The sequence below is a fragment of the Pristis pectinata genome, chromosome 7, assembly GCF_009764475.1.
Source record: "Pristis pectinata isolate sPriPec2 chromosome 7, sPriPec2.1.pri, whole genome shotgun sequence".
Taxonomy (NCBI): domain Eukaryota; kingdom Metazoa; phylum Chordata; class Chondrichthyes; order Rhinopristiformes; family Pristidae; genus Pristis; species Pristis pectinata.
Window position 1 is genome coordinate 18,272,877 of NC_067411.1, and position 16,239 is coordinate 18,289,115.

The window sequence follows — 16,239 nt, forward strand, 5'->3', positions numbered from 1 at the left end:
AAGACCTTAAAAGGGTGACCTCAACTGTCGTTTGTCCTTCCACTCAGCACTTTTAAGAATTTTCCTTTCGGTAAAGTGACAAATATAAACAGAGATATTAACATTAACCTGCTTTGGCAAGAGTCACAGACCCCACAGTGGTATATAAAATAGCAAGCACATCACTTGCCCTTTAGATTAAATGCAGACGAAATGCAGAGCACTTGCCGCAAAACAACGAATTTCACATCATCTAAGTCAGTGATAACAAATTTGATTCTGATTCCCTATCACATGCTTCTTAGATGGAGGGAAAGAACTCAGCTGAGTGATTTGAGTTTGGTATACCACCAAAGCTAGCAAATCCAGGAAATTAAAACACATTAAATCAGAAGTAATTTGAACAAAAGATCTGAAGATTTTGTTTTAAAAAAAGGACGATTAATGCAGCTCTAATATTGAAAAAAAATCTCAACCTCACCAGTTCAAAGTAGAATGCTTGTTTGGCATCTCACTGATCATTCTTAACATTTATTCCCTCTGCCACTGCCACACAGCAGCTGCAGTCAAAATACATTGCAGTTGCTCACCGAGACTGACAGCATCTCCCAAATCTCACACTCTCTACCTCCAAGGGCAACAGTAGCAGATGCATGGGAACACTGTCACCAATGGGGTCCCCTCCAAGCCACACAATATTCAGACTTAGAAATATGTTGCTGTTCCTTCAACACTGGGTCTAAATCCTGGAACACCTTATCTAACAGCATTGAGGTATCACCTTTATCAGGATGAAAACACTTCAAGCTTGTGGCTCACCACCACCTGGGAATGATTACATCCCAAAAAATGAATAAAACTGACAAATTGTCATTTTTCTGTCCTATGGTCAGAGACAATCCCTGTCATCCTATTGGGAAGGAGTTCATCTGTTGTGTAGGTACCTTCTGAGACTTGTCAATACTAACACCTATTTTAAAAGCTCAGCAGGATTTTGAAAACTTTAACCTTTTCAGCCCCAGTACTATGAAAACAAATTACCTCCACTCGATGCTATTGAGGATTGAGGCAGGTTTTTAAATCTAAAATGTTTGAGCAGATAATTGATTATTTCCAAAGAGACACAAATTGGAATTACAATCAAACAACCGAAAAGTGAAATCAGGAAGCAACTTAAGACTGGGTAGTGGTAACTTGGAAAACTTCCCCCAAATGGCCGTGGAAAGTTTCAAGACCAAGATCTATATAATTTTTATTAGGTATGGTATCATGGGACATTCAGCAAAGACAGCCAAAATGGAGGTCACTGATCAGCCATCATCTAATTAAAAGGCCTTCCCTTGTGCCTATGCTCCTATGATTTTAAGCAAGGTGAAGTTCAGAGCAGGAAATCTTTTCACAGTCTCAGTGAGTGATTACTCTGAAAGTCTCAGAGGTTATTTTGAACATTTATTGATCCACTACCATTTTAAAAGAAATTACTTACAGACCAAAATAACAATGTTTGAAATAGATTTCAAACATGTTTAGGTATAACTTTAACAGTGGCATTAGACTGTGTCAGAGTAGTATGGTCAACAAAACTGGTCAAAGGAATTTATGTGCAAAGTTGTGCTCCTGGCCGCACCGACAGAAACGCAAATAAAAATTTCTTAAAAATACAAAGAACTAGCATGGGAACATTACTCAGGAGCATTCTCCCCAACATTTTACTTTTGAGGTGCAGCTACCCTCAATTTCACATGACAAGATCCCACAAACAGCAATGCCAATTGAGTTTAATGTTGCTGGCAGAAAGATAAATATTGACCAAGTTACTGGGAAAACAATTTGATCTCAACTCAGCATTGTCACTAAATGTCACTCCATTTATAATGCACTGAAGTACTGGACCAAATATGTACGAGTAAAATTCATATCCAATATCCTCTGACTCAGAGGCACAAATAAGCAACAAGAACACCAATTCAATTTAAAACTACATAGAATATGCAAAGATATTAAGTTGCAATGCCAAGCATCCTAAACTATAGTGCAATTATTTCAATGACCTTTCATATTCCTCTGAACGAAGACAACTCCCCCTGATCTCTGGGCCAACGAGCACAAGAATCTGTTCTCTTTGCGGGAGGGTCAGTAACCAGAGGATATGAATTTATGATCAGCAAGTTGTCTAGAGGTTTGGAAGTATTTGTACAACATATTACAAATCAGGAATGCACTATGTGCATGGACAGTGGAAGTAGATCATAATGTATCTTTTAATATTGAAGGGGAGAAATATGCAAGGCTAAACAGCAAGGGAATGAGAGTAATTTCTTGACTATTTCAATGACTACTATAGGTACAGGAGGCCAAATGGTCTCCTCCACCACTGTACAATCCTAAGGTATCTGTTAATATCGGAACAGCATAGTCAGGTGCACAGACAGCCTCTCTGGGAATGCTGAAGACTCTAAAAAGCAGTAGACAGAAAAACTGAGAATACATCACATCATAATTTCTGTTTCATGTTCCTTAATATTACTTTTACACTAAGCTGGCTGTAGATAATTTCTGAAAGTTATAAACTGTAAATGCAAAAAATGAAGTTATTTTTATTTAGTTTTAATTAGAGTTCATTTGACACAAAACATTTTCAACATTTTGCATTTTTATTGAAAGCCACAATACTCTACGATAGCTAACTTACTGTCCCCAAAATTTTCTGCTGCAATCTCCCAAAGAACCTACGACATATTCAAAACTCCACTCCTTACTTCCAGCACCAACTTCAACCAAAAGATCCCAGGCTCAAGAGGTCACAGTTTAACTGTTCCAAGCAGGTGACCCCAGAGTTACAAGTTTCTCTCTGATAACTGTCTAGTTCAAGAGGTTGGAAACGAGGACAAAGGCAGCAGGGAATAGTAAAGATACCATCTGCAGGTCCCCCTCCAAGTTATTCATCATCCTGACTTGGAAAGAAAAACTGCTGTTCCTTTATCAACCTTGGGTCTAAATCCCAGAACTACCTACACCAAGGGGTACCTTCACCAAAAAGAATGTAGCAGTTCAAGGGGCAACTCATCACCAGCTTCTAAAGACAATTAAGGATGAACAATAAAACTGCTCTGACCAATTTACTACATCCCATGAGAAAATTAAAAAGTGCAACAGATAGCAGAGTTACTGGCAGAAAGAAATGCTTTTATGCATTCAGCAGCGTGGGCTAACCTTCAGATGAGCCTCACTTCCAGCACTCAGCAGCAGTGGCATCAGGTTTTAGAGCCAGTCATATGGGATCTGGCAAGTTTCCATTCTAGGCCTTGGGTGCTTAGTCAAGGGGAGTGGTCACATTTGTTACAAGTCTCTTTTCTTGAGCCAGGTGGGTAGAGAAGGAAGAGGAAAGGTCAGAGTCAGGCTTAGAAACCAGAACCTCATTGTCTGGTGCTAATCAATGGCTTGTTCGATGTTAAAACCTTTACCTTTCCTAACCATAAAGGTCTTCATGCATGCACTTTGTACAAATATATTCATTTTCAAGCTCGGGCACAACAGTAGCTCAAATGTTAATTGGAAAAGAAACCACGTGACATACTATATATATAATATGTATGTATAAACTGGTGTAAGTGGTTCAATTGTGCCATTAGAATAGAGAGACAGCAGAAGGTTTCTTCTAAAGAATAACTACCAAAAAACAGAAATATGGAAGTAACAAATAAGATTCTCCATGATGAATAATTAGCAGCTTCATGGCGACGCTGTTGAAGCCATTTTACTTGACTGTAGACAACTTCCACTTTTGTTTATTGTATCAAAATCAATGGTAATTGTTTTATTCTTTGGAGTAAATTGGCTGCAAAAAAAAACAAATAGCATTTTAGTACACAGATGTTTTCAGATTTTGTTTTTAAAACAATCCCATAAAATGTTCTCAAAATGGAATACAAAAGGTTTAATTACTAAACCCCCATTTCTTCCATTTTGTTAAGCATGCTAACTCAAAATCACCTATGCATTGAATTGGTGTTTGATTTGTGGAAGGGACTCGCCATAGTCTAAAGGGAGCTCATTTGCACTAAACCACAAAAGTAGTTTAATCTGCCATCTCTGGATTCACAGCACAATTCAGAGTTAGCAAGATCAACGGGGACCCACCTGGTGACAACGTTGTCCCATTGGTATATTGGGACTATCCCAACAAGGGCAGTGTTACATAGTCTGGGCTGAGATTGTCAAATTCACAACACTAATGTAGGTCACATTCACTGAGTTGCACCCAAGTGTCCAAACTTGTGTGGTACATTACCGTTTCCAGATACAATATAAAGGCTCCTCGAACTAGCAACTACAAAATTGTCTCTTTAAAAAAAAAGCATGAATGAAACACCAATCCTGTGAAAAACCCAAAATAGTTTTCAGATTGGAGGTCTGTGACCAGCGGTGTGCTGCAGGGACTGGTGCTGGGTCCCCTGTGGTTTGTCATATACATCAACAATTGGGATGAGAATGTGGTTAGTAAGAATGCAGATAACATCAAAATTGGTGGTGTGGTAGACAACGGTGAGGCTACAACAGCACCTAGATCAACTAGGAAAGTGGGCCAAGGAATGGCAAATGGAATTTAACTCAGACAAGTGTGAAGTGATACATTTTGGGATGTTAAACCAGAGCAGGACATACACAGTGAATGATAGAGCCCTGGGGAATATTGTAGAACAGACAGACCTAGGGGTACAAGTACATAGTTTCCTGAAGGTGGTTTCACAGGTAGACATGGTGATGAAGAAGGTGCAAGGGATGCTTGCCTTCATCAGATGGGGCTTTGTAGTGAAGTCCATGCCAAGTTGACACTTTACAATTTCAATGAATGGAGTTTGGAAGGGAGTGACTATGTCTAGTGATGGATTTCCTTCCTTGTTACTGGGTTTAAATTGTGGAATTCACCATAAGACCATAACACCATAAGAGCACTTTCACCAGAAGAATTGTGGTAGTTTAATTGGGCATCTCATCACCATCTCCTCAAGGATAAGTTGGGACAAGCAATAAATGTCAGTAATGCCCTCATCCAAGAGAAAGTGGGCCCTTTCTCTTTTACGCAAATCTCCTTCTACTCACAGGAAAAGACAAATTGACTTGTTCAGTGCAGCCATTTGAGTTAACAGGCACATCTCATAGTAGCACCAGAACTGTGACCTGGCAAAAGCATCCTAGTACTTGACATTGCTTATAGTTACCTTACAATCTCAACAATCAGGAATAAAGGGCAGCACTTCATTTTGGTGCCAGAAATAAAGGGGAGCACTTCATTTTGCCACAAATCCAAAATTAATGGGTACAGAACAGTTTACATGCCAGACAGCTAAAAGTACTCAGATCAAGTGTCTTAAAAAAAATGAACTAGAGATTCAGGCAAGTCACTAATGGACAGAAGATTTTTCTCAAGATCAAATTGAATTTCAAACTCAGGACATGGTAGTGCAGTGCTAAGGAATTACTTTCCATCATCAGTGATACCTGCCTGAAGCAGCAGTTAATCAAATCATTTACAGGCCATTAATACCCATTCATTGTAATCGAGAAATACTCATTTTGACGCCTCTTTCAATCTTAAGAAAATAAATCCACTTCCAAATGCTTGCACAAATCTGAAAACTCTTGCTATTTTTTCCATCATTAAACTTGCTACTGCTTTTTTCCTGATTTTGAGAGCCTTGCATCTGGTTTAAATGTGAAGCTGAACCAGATGCAGGGATAGAGCAACACAGGAATGAAATGAAAAGTAAAGAAGGATATAGAGTTACGCGTAGGAGGCTGGATTACTTTTGATCACCTACACACGTCCCAGATCAAAAGAACTCCAGAAGAAATAAATTGAAATCCTACATGCAAAGCAAAAGATCATTAATGAAAAAGTAGTCTTTAAACAGAAGGCAATCAATGCACTGCAAGCTTCAGAAGAATCCTCATGTGATTTCCCCAAAATTTCAAAACATCTTAACAGGGAGAAATTTTCTAACACAGATATTTGTACAATTGAGAAGACTACTGGGAATTAGAGTAAAAGTCCATTAATCCACACACTCAGGTCTTTGGTGATGCCAGACTAGCAGATTTTATTCTATTAATTCTCCAAAACACTTAGAAGATATTACACAAGAACATTTCAGTGAACCCAGCAAGTAGGGAGGGAGCACAGGAACCCAGAGAGTCCAAGTTGCAAGCATCACCTGGTGAGCCCAATGGTTCGGTATCTGTATTTCCGAATGGTTAGATAGTGGATTATTGGAGTTTTACTGTACAGAGAAACCTCACTTATCAGATAATTACAGTAACCATTAACATTTATAGAGCTTTGCCACAATTTGGTGTAGAATGGAAATTTAGAGGAAATAACTGATTGATTGAAGGAATTAGGAGATTCTACTATCAGAGAGAATTGAGCAAGGTTGGCCTATACTTGCTGCAGTTTAGTGAAATGTGAGGCAATCTGAATGAGACATTCAAGAATCTGAAAGTTTGGCAGGGTAGATATCAAAAGTCTTTTTCCTCAGGCTGGAGAACCTGAGGTAATGAGTAAGGAGCAAAGGGATCTACCATTTAGAACATAGAACACTACAGCACAGTACAGGCCCTTCGGCCCACAATGTTGTGCTGACATTTTATCCTGCTCTAAGATCTATCTAACCCTTCCCTCCCACATAGACATATGAACGATAGAAAAATAGGGGGCTATCTAAGAGTCTCTTAAATGTCCCTAATGTATTTAGGAAAGAGGTAGAGAGAAATCTCAGAGGACTGAGTATCTTTGGAATTCTTTATTGCAGAAGGCTATAAATGCTCAGTCACTGAACTGCAGCTTTGTATAGAAGTTTTATTTATTCATTTACAGGATGTGGGCATTGCTGGCAAGGTCAGCATTTGTTGCTGACACTTAGGATATGTCAAAGAAATAAAATGAAGCAAGGTAGGAGGAGGTACCCACACGTCAGATAGATTTGTGGAGCGAAATGACCTGTCTCAGTGCTGTAAATACAATGAACTGCAATTCATGCCCACTAGTCAAACACTATAAACTGACAGTATAAACACAGGGAGGCTCAAAGCCTGCACAAGAAGGCTCAGTTCAAGCAGAACAGAGATGACAAGATGCAAAAATAAAGAAATGGACCATCAGTTCCAGAATGACACAGCTGAATAAAGTTGCCAGGCAGAGGAAATGTACATTTGAATGCAGCAAGTATAATCCAGCAGGTGTGGAACAGTCAAACTCATGTTTTAAACAAAAAGGAGATGGTGCAGATGGATGGTGTAGAGGGGGAAGCGGAGGGGGCATAGGATTTGAACATTTCCACAATCAGGAGGACTTCAGAGGGTCCAAACATTCAATAGATGGTTCAAAACTGCCTTTTCACATGGAGACTTTGGTCTCCACAATTCACACTTTCCTCTGCGTGTGGCAGAACCTGAAGCACACAGTCAAACATCTCAGACGCTGCCGAGCTCTCCAACGAGCATTAGTTACAGAGCCAGAGGATGGCTGGAAATCATGGTTTGATGGGGGGGGGGGGGAAAAAACGCAAGACTAAAACTTAACCAATTGTAAGGTCAAATAACAACACAAGATCATTTGATAAAGATACTCCAAGTCAGTTAAGGGAAACAACACATTTTGTGGAAAAGCCCCCCCCCAACCCTCAAGTGCTGGGAAGGCAGATGGCCCACACTAACTGACAACTCACCATATCAGTAGATCAGCCTGCTCACTGTGAGCCCACACCAGTGAAAAAGGAAACAGTCTCATCTAAATCACTAGAAATTTAATTCATAGCATCACGGAGAAATAGGGCCCACTTCTGGGCTCTTTGGCCCACCGGGTCCATGTCATGGTGACCATTCTTCTTTTGCAATAATCCCATTGCCCTCCATCCCCAGATCCTACCACTCAGCTACACACTTGGGTAGTTCAGTGGCCAATTAACCTCCCAATCTGCACATTTTCGGGAAGCAGGAGGAAATCAGAGATTCTGGAGGAAACACACACACAGTCACAGAGAGAACGTGTAAACTCCATGCAGACAGCACCAGAGGTCAGGATTGAACCCAGGTTTCTGGATCTGTGAGGCAGCAGTTCCATCAGCTGTGCCACTCAGTTTTGAGACTACAGTAAGCTTGTCACTTGACACCGATACACACGTATCATAATAGAAAAGGCATTTTCCTTGTGGATACAGCTTTATTCTTTTTTAGTCACTTAACATCTAATACCACACACCATATGTTTACCTGTATTCTACACCAGCCATGTCCAACATGAGTCTGGAGGCCTTCATTTCTGGCAAGTCCCGGTACTTGTCTGACATATAAGTAACCTTGCTGATGCCTATCACAAAACAAAAACATTAAATGCATCAGATTCACAAACTAGCAAAAGATTAAGAGGATATTTAATGGGGGTGAAAATCTGATAGAAAAAAAATCTTTTCACTGCAAGTACGATCGGTAACCTGAACAGAGCGACTTGAGTTCACTTGCAAAAGAATATTTGCAAGGAGGAATTTTGTTTCATGTGGCAAGTCTCTATTATCCCGAATGCAGCATCTACAATGGTAGTGGAAACAACTTCAATAAGAACATAAGGAAATAGGAGCAGGGGAAGGCCTGCTGTGCCAAGGAGCAAGATCTTCCAGATCAAAAGCAGTTTCCTGCTCTATTCCCATATCCCTCTATTCCTCTAATATCCAGACCATCTATTGATCTCTGTTCTGAATGTAATCAATGTCTGGAAATTTCAAAGATTCATCACCCTCATAGTAAAGATATTCCTTCTCATTTCCACCCTAGGTGACCTACCCTTTATTCTGAGAATGTAGCCTGTGGTCCTAGACTTCTTATCCAGGGCAAACAGCTTCCACTTATCTACCCTGTTGAACTCCTCCAAGGATCATGTTCAATGAGGTTGCCTCTCTTAGCTCATTCTAAATTCTACAGAATAGAGGTCTGGCCCATTCAGCTTCTGAGATTCCAGAAACCAATCTGATGATTTTTTTTTCCCCTGCAACCCCTCTGTATATACTTTGAGGCAAGGGCACTAAAACTGTCCACAATATTCCAGGTGTGGTCTCACCAAGGTCCTATAAAATTGTAGCATGACATCCCATCTCTTAGAATCAAATCCTCTTGCAATAAAGGCCAACATACTATTTGCCTGCTGCACTTTCAGTGACTGATGGACATAGATATCCAAGTCCCTTTGAGCATGAACAATTCACAATCTCCTACAGTATCTATGAAACTTTTAATTATTGACACTTGAGGAGGGTGAGGGAAAACTACATCAGGAAGTACAAGTGGGATTAATTGGATCATTTTCCAAAGAGAGCACCAAGAGGAAAAAAAAGATCCTCTTACACTGGCGAATTCCAGAACAAGGCAAATGTTCCCAACATGGTCTTTCACAATAACATAGGAATTCTAAACTAATTAAGATAAAATCCTGGCCTGATGATTAAGCTTTGTCAAGATGGTTCTAAAGAAATGCCTTAATTATACTGCAAGGACAAAGAACCGTTCAATGAAGCAGTTTACAAAAAATAAGATAAAAGATACTTATTTATCTGTCACATGTACATCGAAACACACAGTGAAATACGTCTTTTTGCGTTACTGAGAACATGCTGGGGACAGCCCGCAAGTGTCACCACGCTTCCGGCATCAACATACCATGCCCAAAAGCTCCTAACCTGTACGTCTTTGGAATGTGGGAGGAAACCCACGCAGACACGGGGAGGACGTACAAACTCCTTACAGACAGCAGCAGGAATTGAACCCGGATCGCTGGCACTGTAATAGTGTTATGCTAACTGCTACACTACCGTGCCACTGCTTCCTATTTGTAAAGTGACCTTGTGCCACAGTGGTGCTGCTCAAATAATGTTGGCATACACTGCAAATTAATTACAGGCCATCCCCGGGTTACAAACACCCATTTTATGGACACCCCAACATATAAATGAGTGCTCATAATATTAAATTCAGAAGTCTGACGTAAGTACGTACATTCGTTCCTACAAATGTGGCAGAACTAGTTTCCTCTCTCTGCACCCTCCCTCTACTTTTAGTAATTGTTCTTAATCAGTCTTGTGTGCTTTTGACACCATTCATTATAATACTGTGGAGGTACATTTACCATAATCGAGTGATTTTTCCAACTTACAGACATCTGTAAAAATGGAACCAGTTTGTACCCAGGGATGGCCTGTATATGGATATTCAACTTGTGGGTATTGCCTAGTCAGTAGAGAAAACAGAGTTTACATTAAGACGAAAGGTGCATCGAGTATTTTGGATGTCCACTGTTAATTATTTCTAGTCTTGCTATTTGACAGGCTTTTCCCCATCATGACCTTTAGATTATCTATAGCTATAAAAGATTGTGTGGTAAACAAATATTTCATTTTCTCTTTTACACAGCTTTCCATAGATTTATCATCATGTTCAGGGTGTGCTAAACCATCCCACCACCAACAAAATATTCAAGTATATTCATTGTAATGGACGAAACAATCTGTGCAAACTCACAGAACAGCAGTGTGACAATGACCAGAAAGTACTCCTTTTCTGGTGTTGACAGAGAAACACCGAGGATGCAGTGCCATGGGATTTCTCATATCCACTTTAGCACAGCCAGGGCTTCACTTGAACATCTCATCTGGAGAACAACAACTCTAGCAGTGAAACATTCACTCAGAGTTGTAATGATGTGAATGCCTAGATTTATTTTATGTTCATTATCCATGGAGTAGGACTTGAATTCATATAATTTGGACTTGAACATGAGAGCACCACCAAATGAACCATACATGATGCTCTACACACAGCTGCTTACCCATAGTGCAACTGGGCTTCCTCAGAAGCAATGGCTAATCTCCATAGCAACATAATCCAGAAATTGCTCAACAAGAGACATTTCCCTCATCACCTACATGATATTAATAAACTTCCTTGAGCTATACAAATCTGTCAAACCTTGCAGACAAGTATTATACATGCAACTTGTGCTTCCGAATAGATGACGAGATAACAAGGCACAGACTAACTGAATTGGAGGTGCTCCACGATGTGGAATATCCAGAGGTGCATAATCTGATACCTGGTTATGGTGGTGGGTGGGGCAATGAAAATCATCTAAAATCCAGAAAAAGACTCTGTTAGGTCAGTTTGGAGCCCACTGCGCTGAACACAAGTCTTGTACAACAATGTCAACACACTACCTTCTCACAGCATAAATGGAACAGATGAAATTATTATAAAGGAACAAAGTGCTGTCAGCTTCTAAAGATTGGTTTTGAGTTGTCGATACTGCAAAGAGATCATCACTCAGTTGCAAAACAGTGTGAATGATTTATGAGGTTCATCAGACAAGTAAAATAACTTCTTTATATCAACCAGCAGTGCCTCTTGTGAAATTCCATTTATAATCAACATTTTTGCTATCTGAATGCAAAGAGAAAACAACTACTGCATTTTAAATAGATGACTTAAGGTGCCAGCTTGGAGAGATATTCCTTTCTATTACAGCAAGGAAGAATGCCTTTTCCTTTGTAATTAACAACTGGATGATAAAAGCTTGCATTTCAAATCATAAAATCCTACAATTTCTTGAGCATAGTTAATTACTGAGCAAAATAGGCATTCACACATTTTATATTTAAACAGTACTCTTCTGACCCCTGACCTTAAATGTTACACATGCTAAGATTTCGCATCGGGAGCGCTAATATTTGCCACATGTATTTGCTGCATGGTGAATGGAGGTTATCAGATATTTTAGCACCAGCATCAGCTTTGTCTACCTACAAAGATCATTAACTGCTTCATCTGTATCACATATCAACGTGCAGAGAATAAATATAACTGAATAAATTGGTGCCACGTCACTGAACTTCTCGGCTCAGCAACAATTCAATGATTAAGGCTAACAGGCAGAGATTGCTATGTTGAGGAGTAAATACAGTATACAAGATCCACTTAGAAAAAGCAGCACAGATCAGATGAAAATGCATCACAACATAAAGGGATAGTTAGTAGTGAAAGCTAGAATTGCTGTGATGCTAAATAGATGCTCTCCAACTCCAGCTTGGATAGAGTTGCTGGAGCAGTACAGACTCAGTTGCCATTCTACATTATCTGCAAGAAACATTTAGAGTGGTGCTTACACTGAAAGTCAAACTTGAAACAAGGTCCTGCAAGCAGCTGTGTAATAATCACCAGCTAATTTGCTTTAGCGATCCTGGTGGAGTTATGACAAGTAGCCACAATACCAGAGAGAACTCCCATGCTCCTCTTCAAAATAGTGCAGGAGTCTGAGAGAGACCAACAGAGATCAGTTTAACCTCACATCTGAAAGTACTTCTATGGTGTTGCTTGGGGCGTTTGTCTTGATTTTCTAATCATGGATTTTCTAATCAAACATATAGAATTCCAAAAGGGTAGGACTTGGTTATCAAATACTATGGAACTAAGCCACACACAGCAGTGAGATCCCAAGTTCAAACACCACTTGATGCCAAGACCTCAGCTAAGTTGACAGCAGGAGTGCTTTAATTGAAGTCAGTGTTCCTAAACTAGGAAGGATGTGATGGATGAAAACAGCTGGAAAGGGCACAGAAGAACACTGCCAAGAGGACTGGAGATCTCTGGGGTCAGATATTCAAAGGTGAACAATGACCAGCTAAATAAGATACTTGTAGACTTAGTTGCAGGCACCCAACCCCAGTCAACCTCATCTTAATAACCTCTTTTTTTCAAAAATAAAAATCATCTCCCAAATTACACTATTGCAACAGGTAGGGAACGGCCTGATAGAATATTTCAGGGATCCCAAGGTAGGCCAAGTTTGATGGCTGCCTGATAATTTCTAAACAATCCCTTCAGGAAAAGCAAGAAAAGTGGTAGGCAGCAGAATCAGTCCCACACACTTTATACAATGTGTGCTGTTCAAGGTAAAAATAAACCATATAAAAGGGACCATTTAAAAACATTTTTTATTGATAATGTAGTAATTTATTTTTGACCTTACAACTGTTTTGTTAGAAAGAAAATATTTAGCTGGCAAATGCAGTAATGTTGTGCACAGCTTATGCACAATTACCTTAAATTATATTTACTGTTCTTGGCATCTCTCCTCAAGAGACTACTGTGTAGATCAGAGGCGCAGCAGCAGAGCAGTGAAAATGCTGCTCACTTCACACTCCCCTGAATACACAGAGGTAAACCACATATTGCAACTCGCATTATTTATTCCGACTGCTGTTCTTCATTTTACATCTGATGGCTTCGTGTCCTTTCACTTCCCAGACAACAGCCTTCAATCATCTTAAAATATAAAATAAGTGACACAAAAAACTCCACCCAAAGAGAAGCTAATAGAGCATCAAGTAAAGCAGCCGCTTGACTTTGAACCGGTTGGAGCAAAACGGTCAACAGCCCTTGTGACCCAACCTAGCTGTCCCAGTGAAATTATTTGTTTGTCATCCAATTTAAAATTATCCGTATTGAAGAAAAAATTGTTTGAAACATTCCTGGCTGCCCAACCCACTACTATTGATGATGAGAGGAAATTTTAAACCTTCCTTCCCACCCCCAATCCTCCTCTTCTCCAACCTGTGACATACTAGAACACCAAATTATTTCCTACAATTAAATATTTTCAAATTCCACTCTCCTGACACAAATGCACAGAGCTTCCTTTCACTTACAAATACCCCTTTCCCAAACCCCTCCAAAAAAAGCTCAAGCTGGCCAATAGCAAATATGCGATAACCACAACAGATAGAGGAAAAGGGTTCATATAGTTCATCATCAATTTATAGGACAATGGCAGAAGAGCAGGGAATGGGACTCGGAATGGTTCTACTTGGAGCAAGCAGACTTAATACGCTGAATTTGGACTAAGTTTGCAGATGTCACTAAAATACGCGGTGTCATTGACAGTGAAGATGGTTACCACAATTAACAGAGGGACCTTGATCAGCTGGGTAAGTGGGCTGAGGAATGGCAAATGGAGTTTAATTTGTAACAAGTGCGAGGTGTTGTATTTGGGGAAGACAAATGAGGATAGGAGTTTCACAGTGAATGGTAGGGCTCTGGGGAGTGTTGTAGAACAGAGGGACCTAGGAGTACCGTTACGTGGTTCCCCGAAAGTGGCTTCACAGGTAGACAGGGTGGTGAAGTGGCTTTTGGCATGCTGGCCTTCATTAGTCAGGCACTGAGTATAGAAGTTGGGATGTTATGTTGCAGTTGTACAAAATGTTAGTGAGGCTACATTTGGAAATATTGTGTTCAGTTTTGGTCATCCTGCTATAGGAAAGGTGCCATTAAGCTGTAAAGAGAACAGAGGAGATTTACGAGCATGTTGTGGGGATTCGAGGAACTGAGTTATGGGGCAAGGTTGGGTTTTTTCCCCCCCCACTGAAGCGGAGGACAATGAGGGGTGATCTTATAGAAGTGTATAAAATCATGATGGGCATAGATGGGGGGGGGGGGGATGTGCACAGTCTGTTTCCCCAGGGTTGGAGAATCAAGAATTGGAAGACATTGGTTTAAGGTGAGAGGGGAGAGATTTATCAGGAACCTGAAGGGTAACATTTTCACTCAGAGGGTGGTCAATATATAGAATGAGCTGCTAGAGGAAGTGGTTGATCCAAGTACATTAACAACATTTAAAAAAGGTACTTGGACAGGTACAGTATGTGGATAGGAAAGGTTTAGAGGGATATGGGCCAAACATGGGCAAATGGGACTAGATTAGATGGGAACCTTGGTTAGCATGGACCAGTTGGGCTGAAGGGCCTGTTTCCATGCTGTTTGACTCTATAATTGCCTCCTGCTGTGTTACAACAATTCTATTATTCTTTCTACAACTCAACAGCATACTCTCCATCACACCAGCTAAATGTAATTTTCTAGACATGTGGCCTCCACTCCAGTCAGAGAGAAAGATTTAAATAGCATTCCAGAGAATGACAACAATTAGATTCCATTGGGTGAAAACAAAGTGGGAGATTTAAACAGAAGTAGAAAGCTGGCAGTGGCAGAGCAAAGAAGGAGAACTAGAGTGACAGACACCAAACAAAATGAAGTAAAAACAGCAAGGTGCCACAAATCAAAGGAAACACAGCTTATTTAATTTATCTCAAGTAATAAATTACATAAGATACAAGATATCTTTATTAGTCACATGCACATCGAAACACACAGTGAAATACATCATTTTGTGTAGTGTTCTGGGGGCAGCCCACAAGTGTCACCACACTTCCGGCACCAACGTAGCATGCCCACAACTTCCTAACCTGTACGTTTTTGGAATGTAGGAGGAAACCGGAGCACCCGGAGGAAACCCACACAGACACTGGGAGAACATACAAATTCCTTACAGACAGTGGCCGGAATTGAACCCAGGTTGTTGGCACTGGAATAGCGTTACGCTAACCGCTACAAAATGGACCCAAGAGGTTAAAAAGATGGGTCAGCACAGTGATACAACTGGTAGAGCAACAGCCTCAGCTCTTGCAACCTGGGTTCAATCCTGACCTCCACTATCTGTGTTGAGTTTGCATATCCTCCTTATGACTGTGTGTGTTTCTCCCAGGTGCTCTGGTTTCTCCCACATCCCAAAGATGTACAGATTGATAGATTAATTGGCCACTAAATTGTCCCCAACAAGTGAATGGCAGAATCTAGGGAAAACAAAATGAGATTAGTATAGGATTAAGTGTTAATGGATGCTTGATGGCCAGCATGAATTTGGTGAGCCAAAGGGCCCGTTTCTGTGTTGCATGTCTACGAGATAGATGGGCTACTAGAAAGGTCACAAAACAGACTATGCAGGAAGCTAATAAATGGATCTAGTCTGCCTTAAATAAGTATCCACCATGCATAAATAACAATCAGAGTAATTGCTAATTAATTTAAAATCATACTAATCCATCAACTAATTAATACTAGGTGTCAAATGATTCTGTTAGCTCTAGAAATAAATTACAACTAATAAGTGAACAAAAGGAGGATTATAAATGATAGCATGGACATAAAGTGGGAGCTTGATTGTCCCCAATGGCCTAGTGCCCCAGAAATGTTCTACCTTAAGTCATTCCAGCTCAGTCATTAAGTTAGTTTTAAAATTTTTTTAGTTTAAAATCTTACAGGTTGGAAAGACAATAGAACATTTACTCAAAAATGCAAGCTTAAAATATAATGAAAAGAGTTGTGTAC

The 16,239-nt window shown here is 40.1% G+C and overlaps 1 protein-coding gene across 2 annotated transcripts in view; it reads right to left on the reverse strand.

The window, feature by feature from the left end:
• Positions 1-335: 335 nt before the first annotated feature.
• dctd (dCMP deaminase) overlaps positions 336-16,239 on the reverse strand; it is a 46,634-nt gene continuing 30,730 nt past the window's right edge. Inside the window, exons 4-5 of one of the 2 annotated variants that reach the window (XM_052020538.1) lie at positions 8,251-8,347; positions 336-3,817 (exon numbers count right to left, since the gene is read on the reverse strand). In XM_052020538.1, the coding sequence (XP_051876498.1) occupies positions 3,712-3,817; positions 8,251-8,347 (203 nt within the window). In that variant the 3' untranslated portion in view covers positions 336-3,711. The remainder of the gene's footprint in view (positions 3,818-8,250; positions 8,348-16,239) is intronic. The other variant, XM_052020537.1, reaches the window with a different exon arrangement.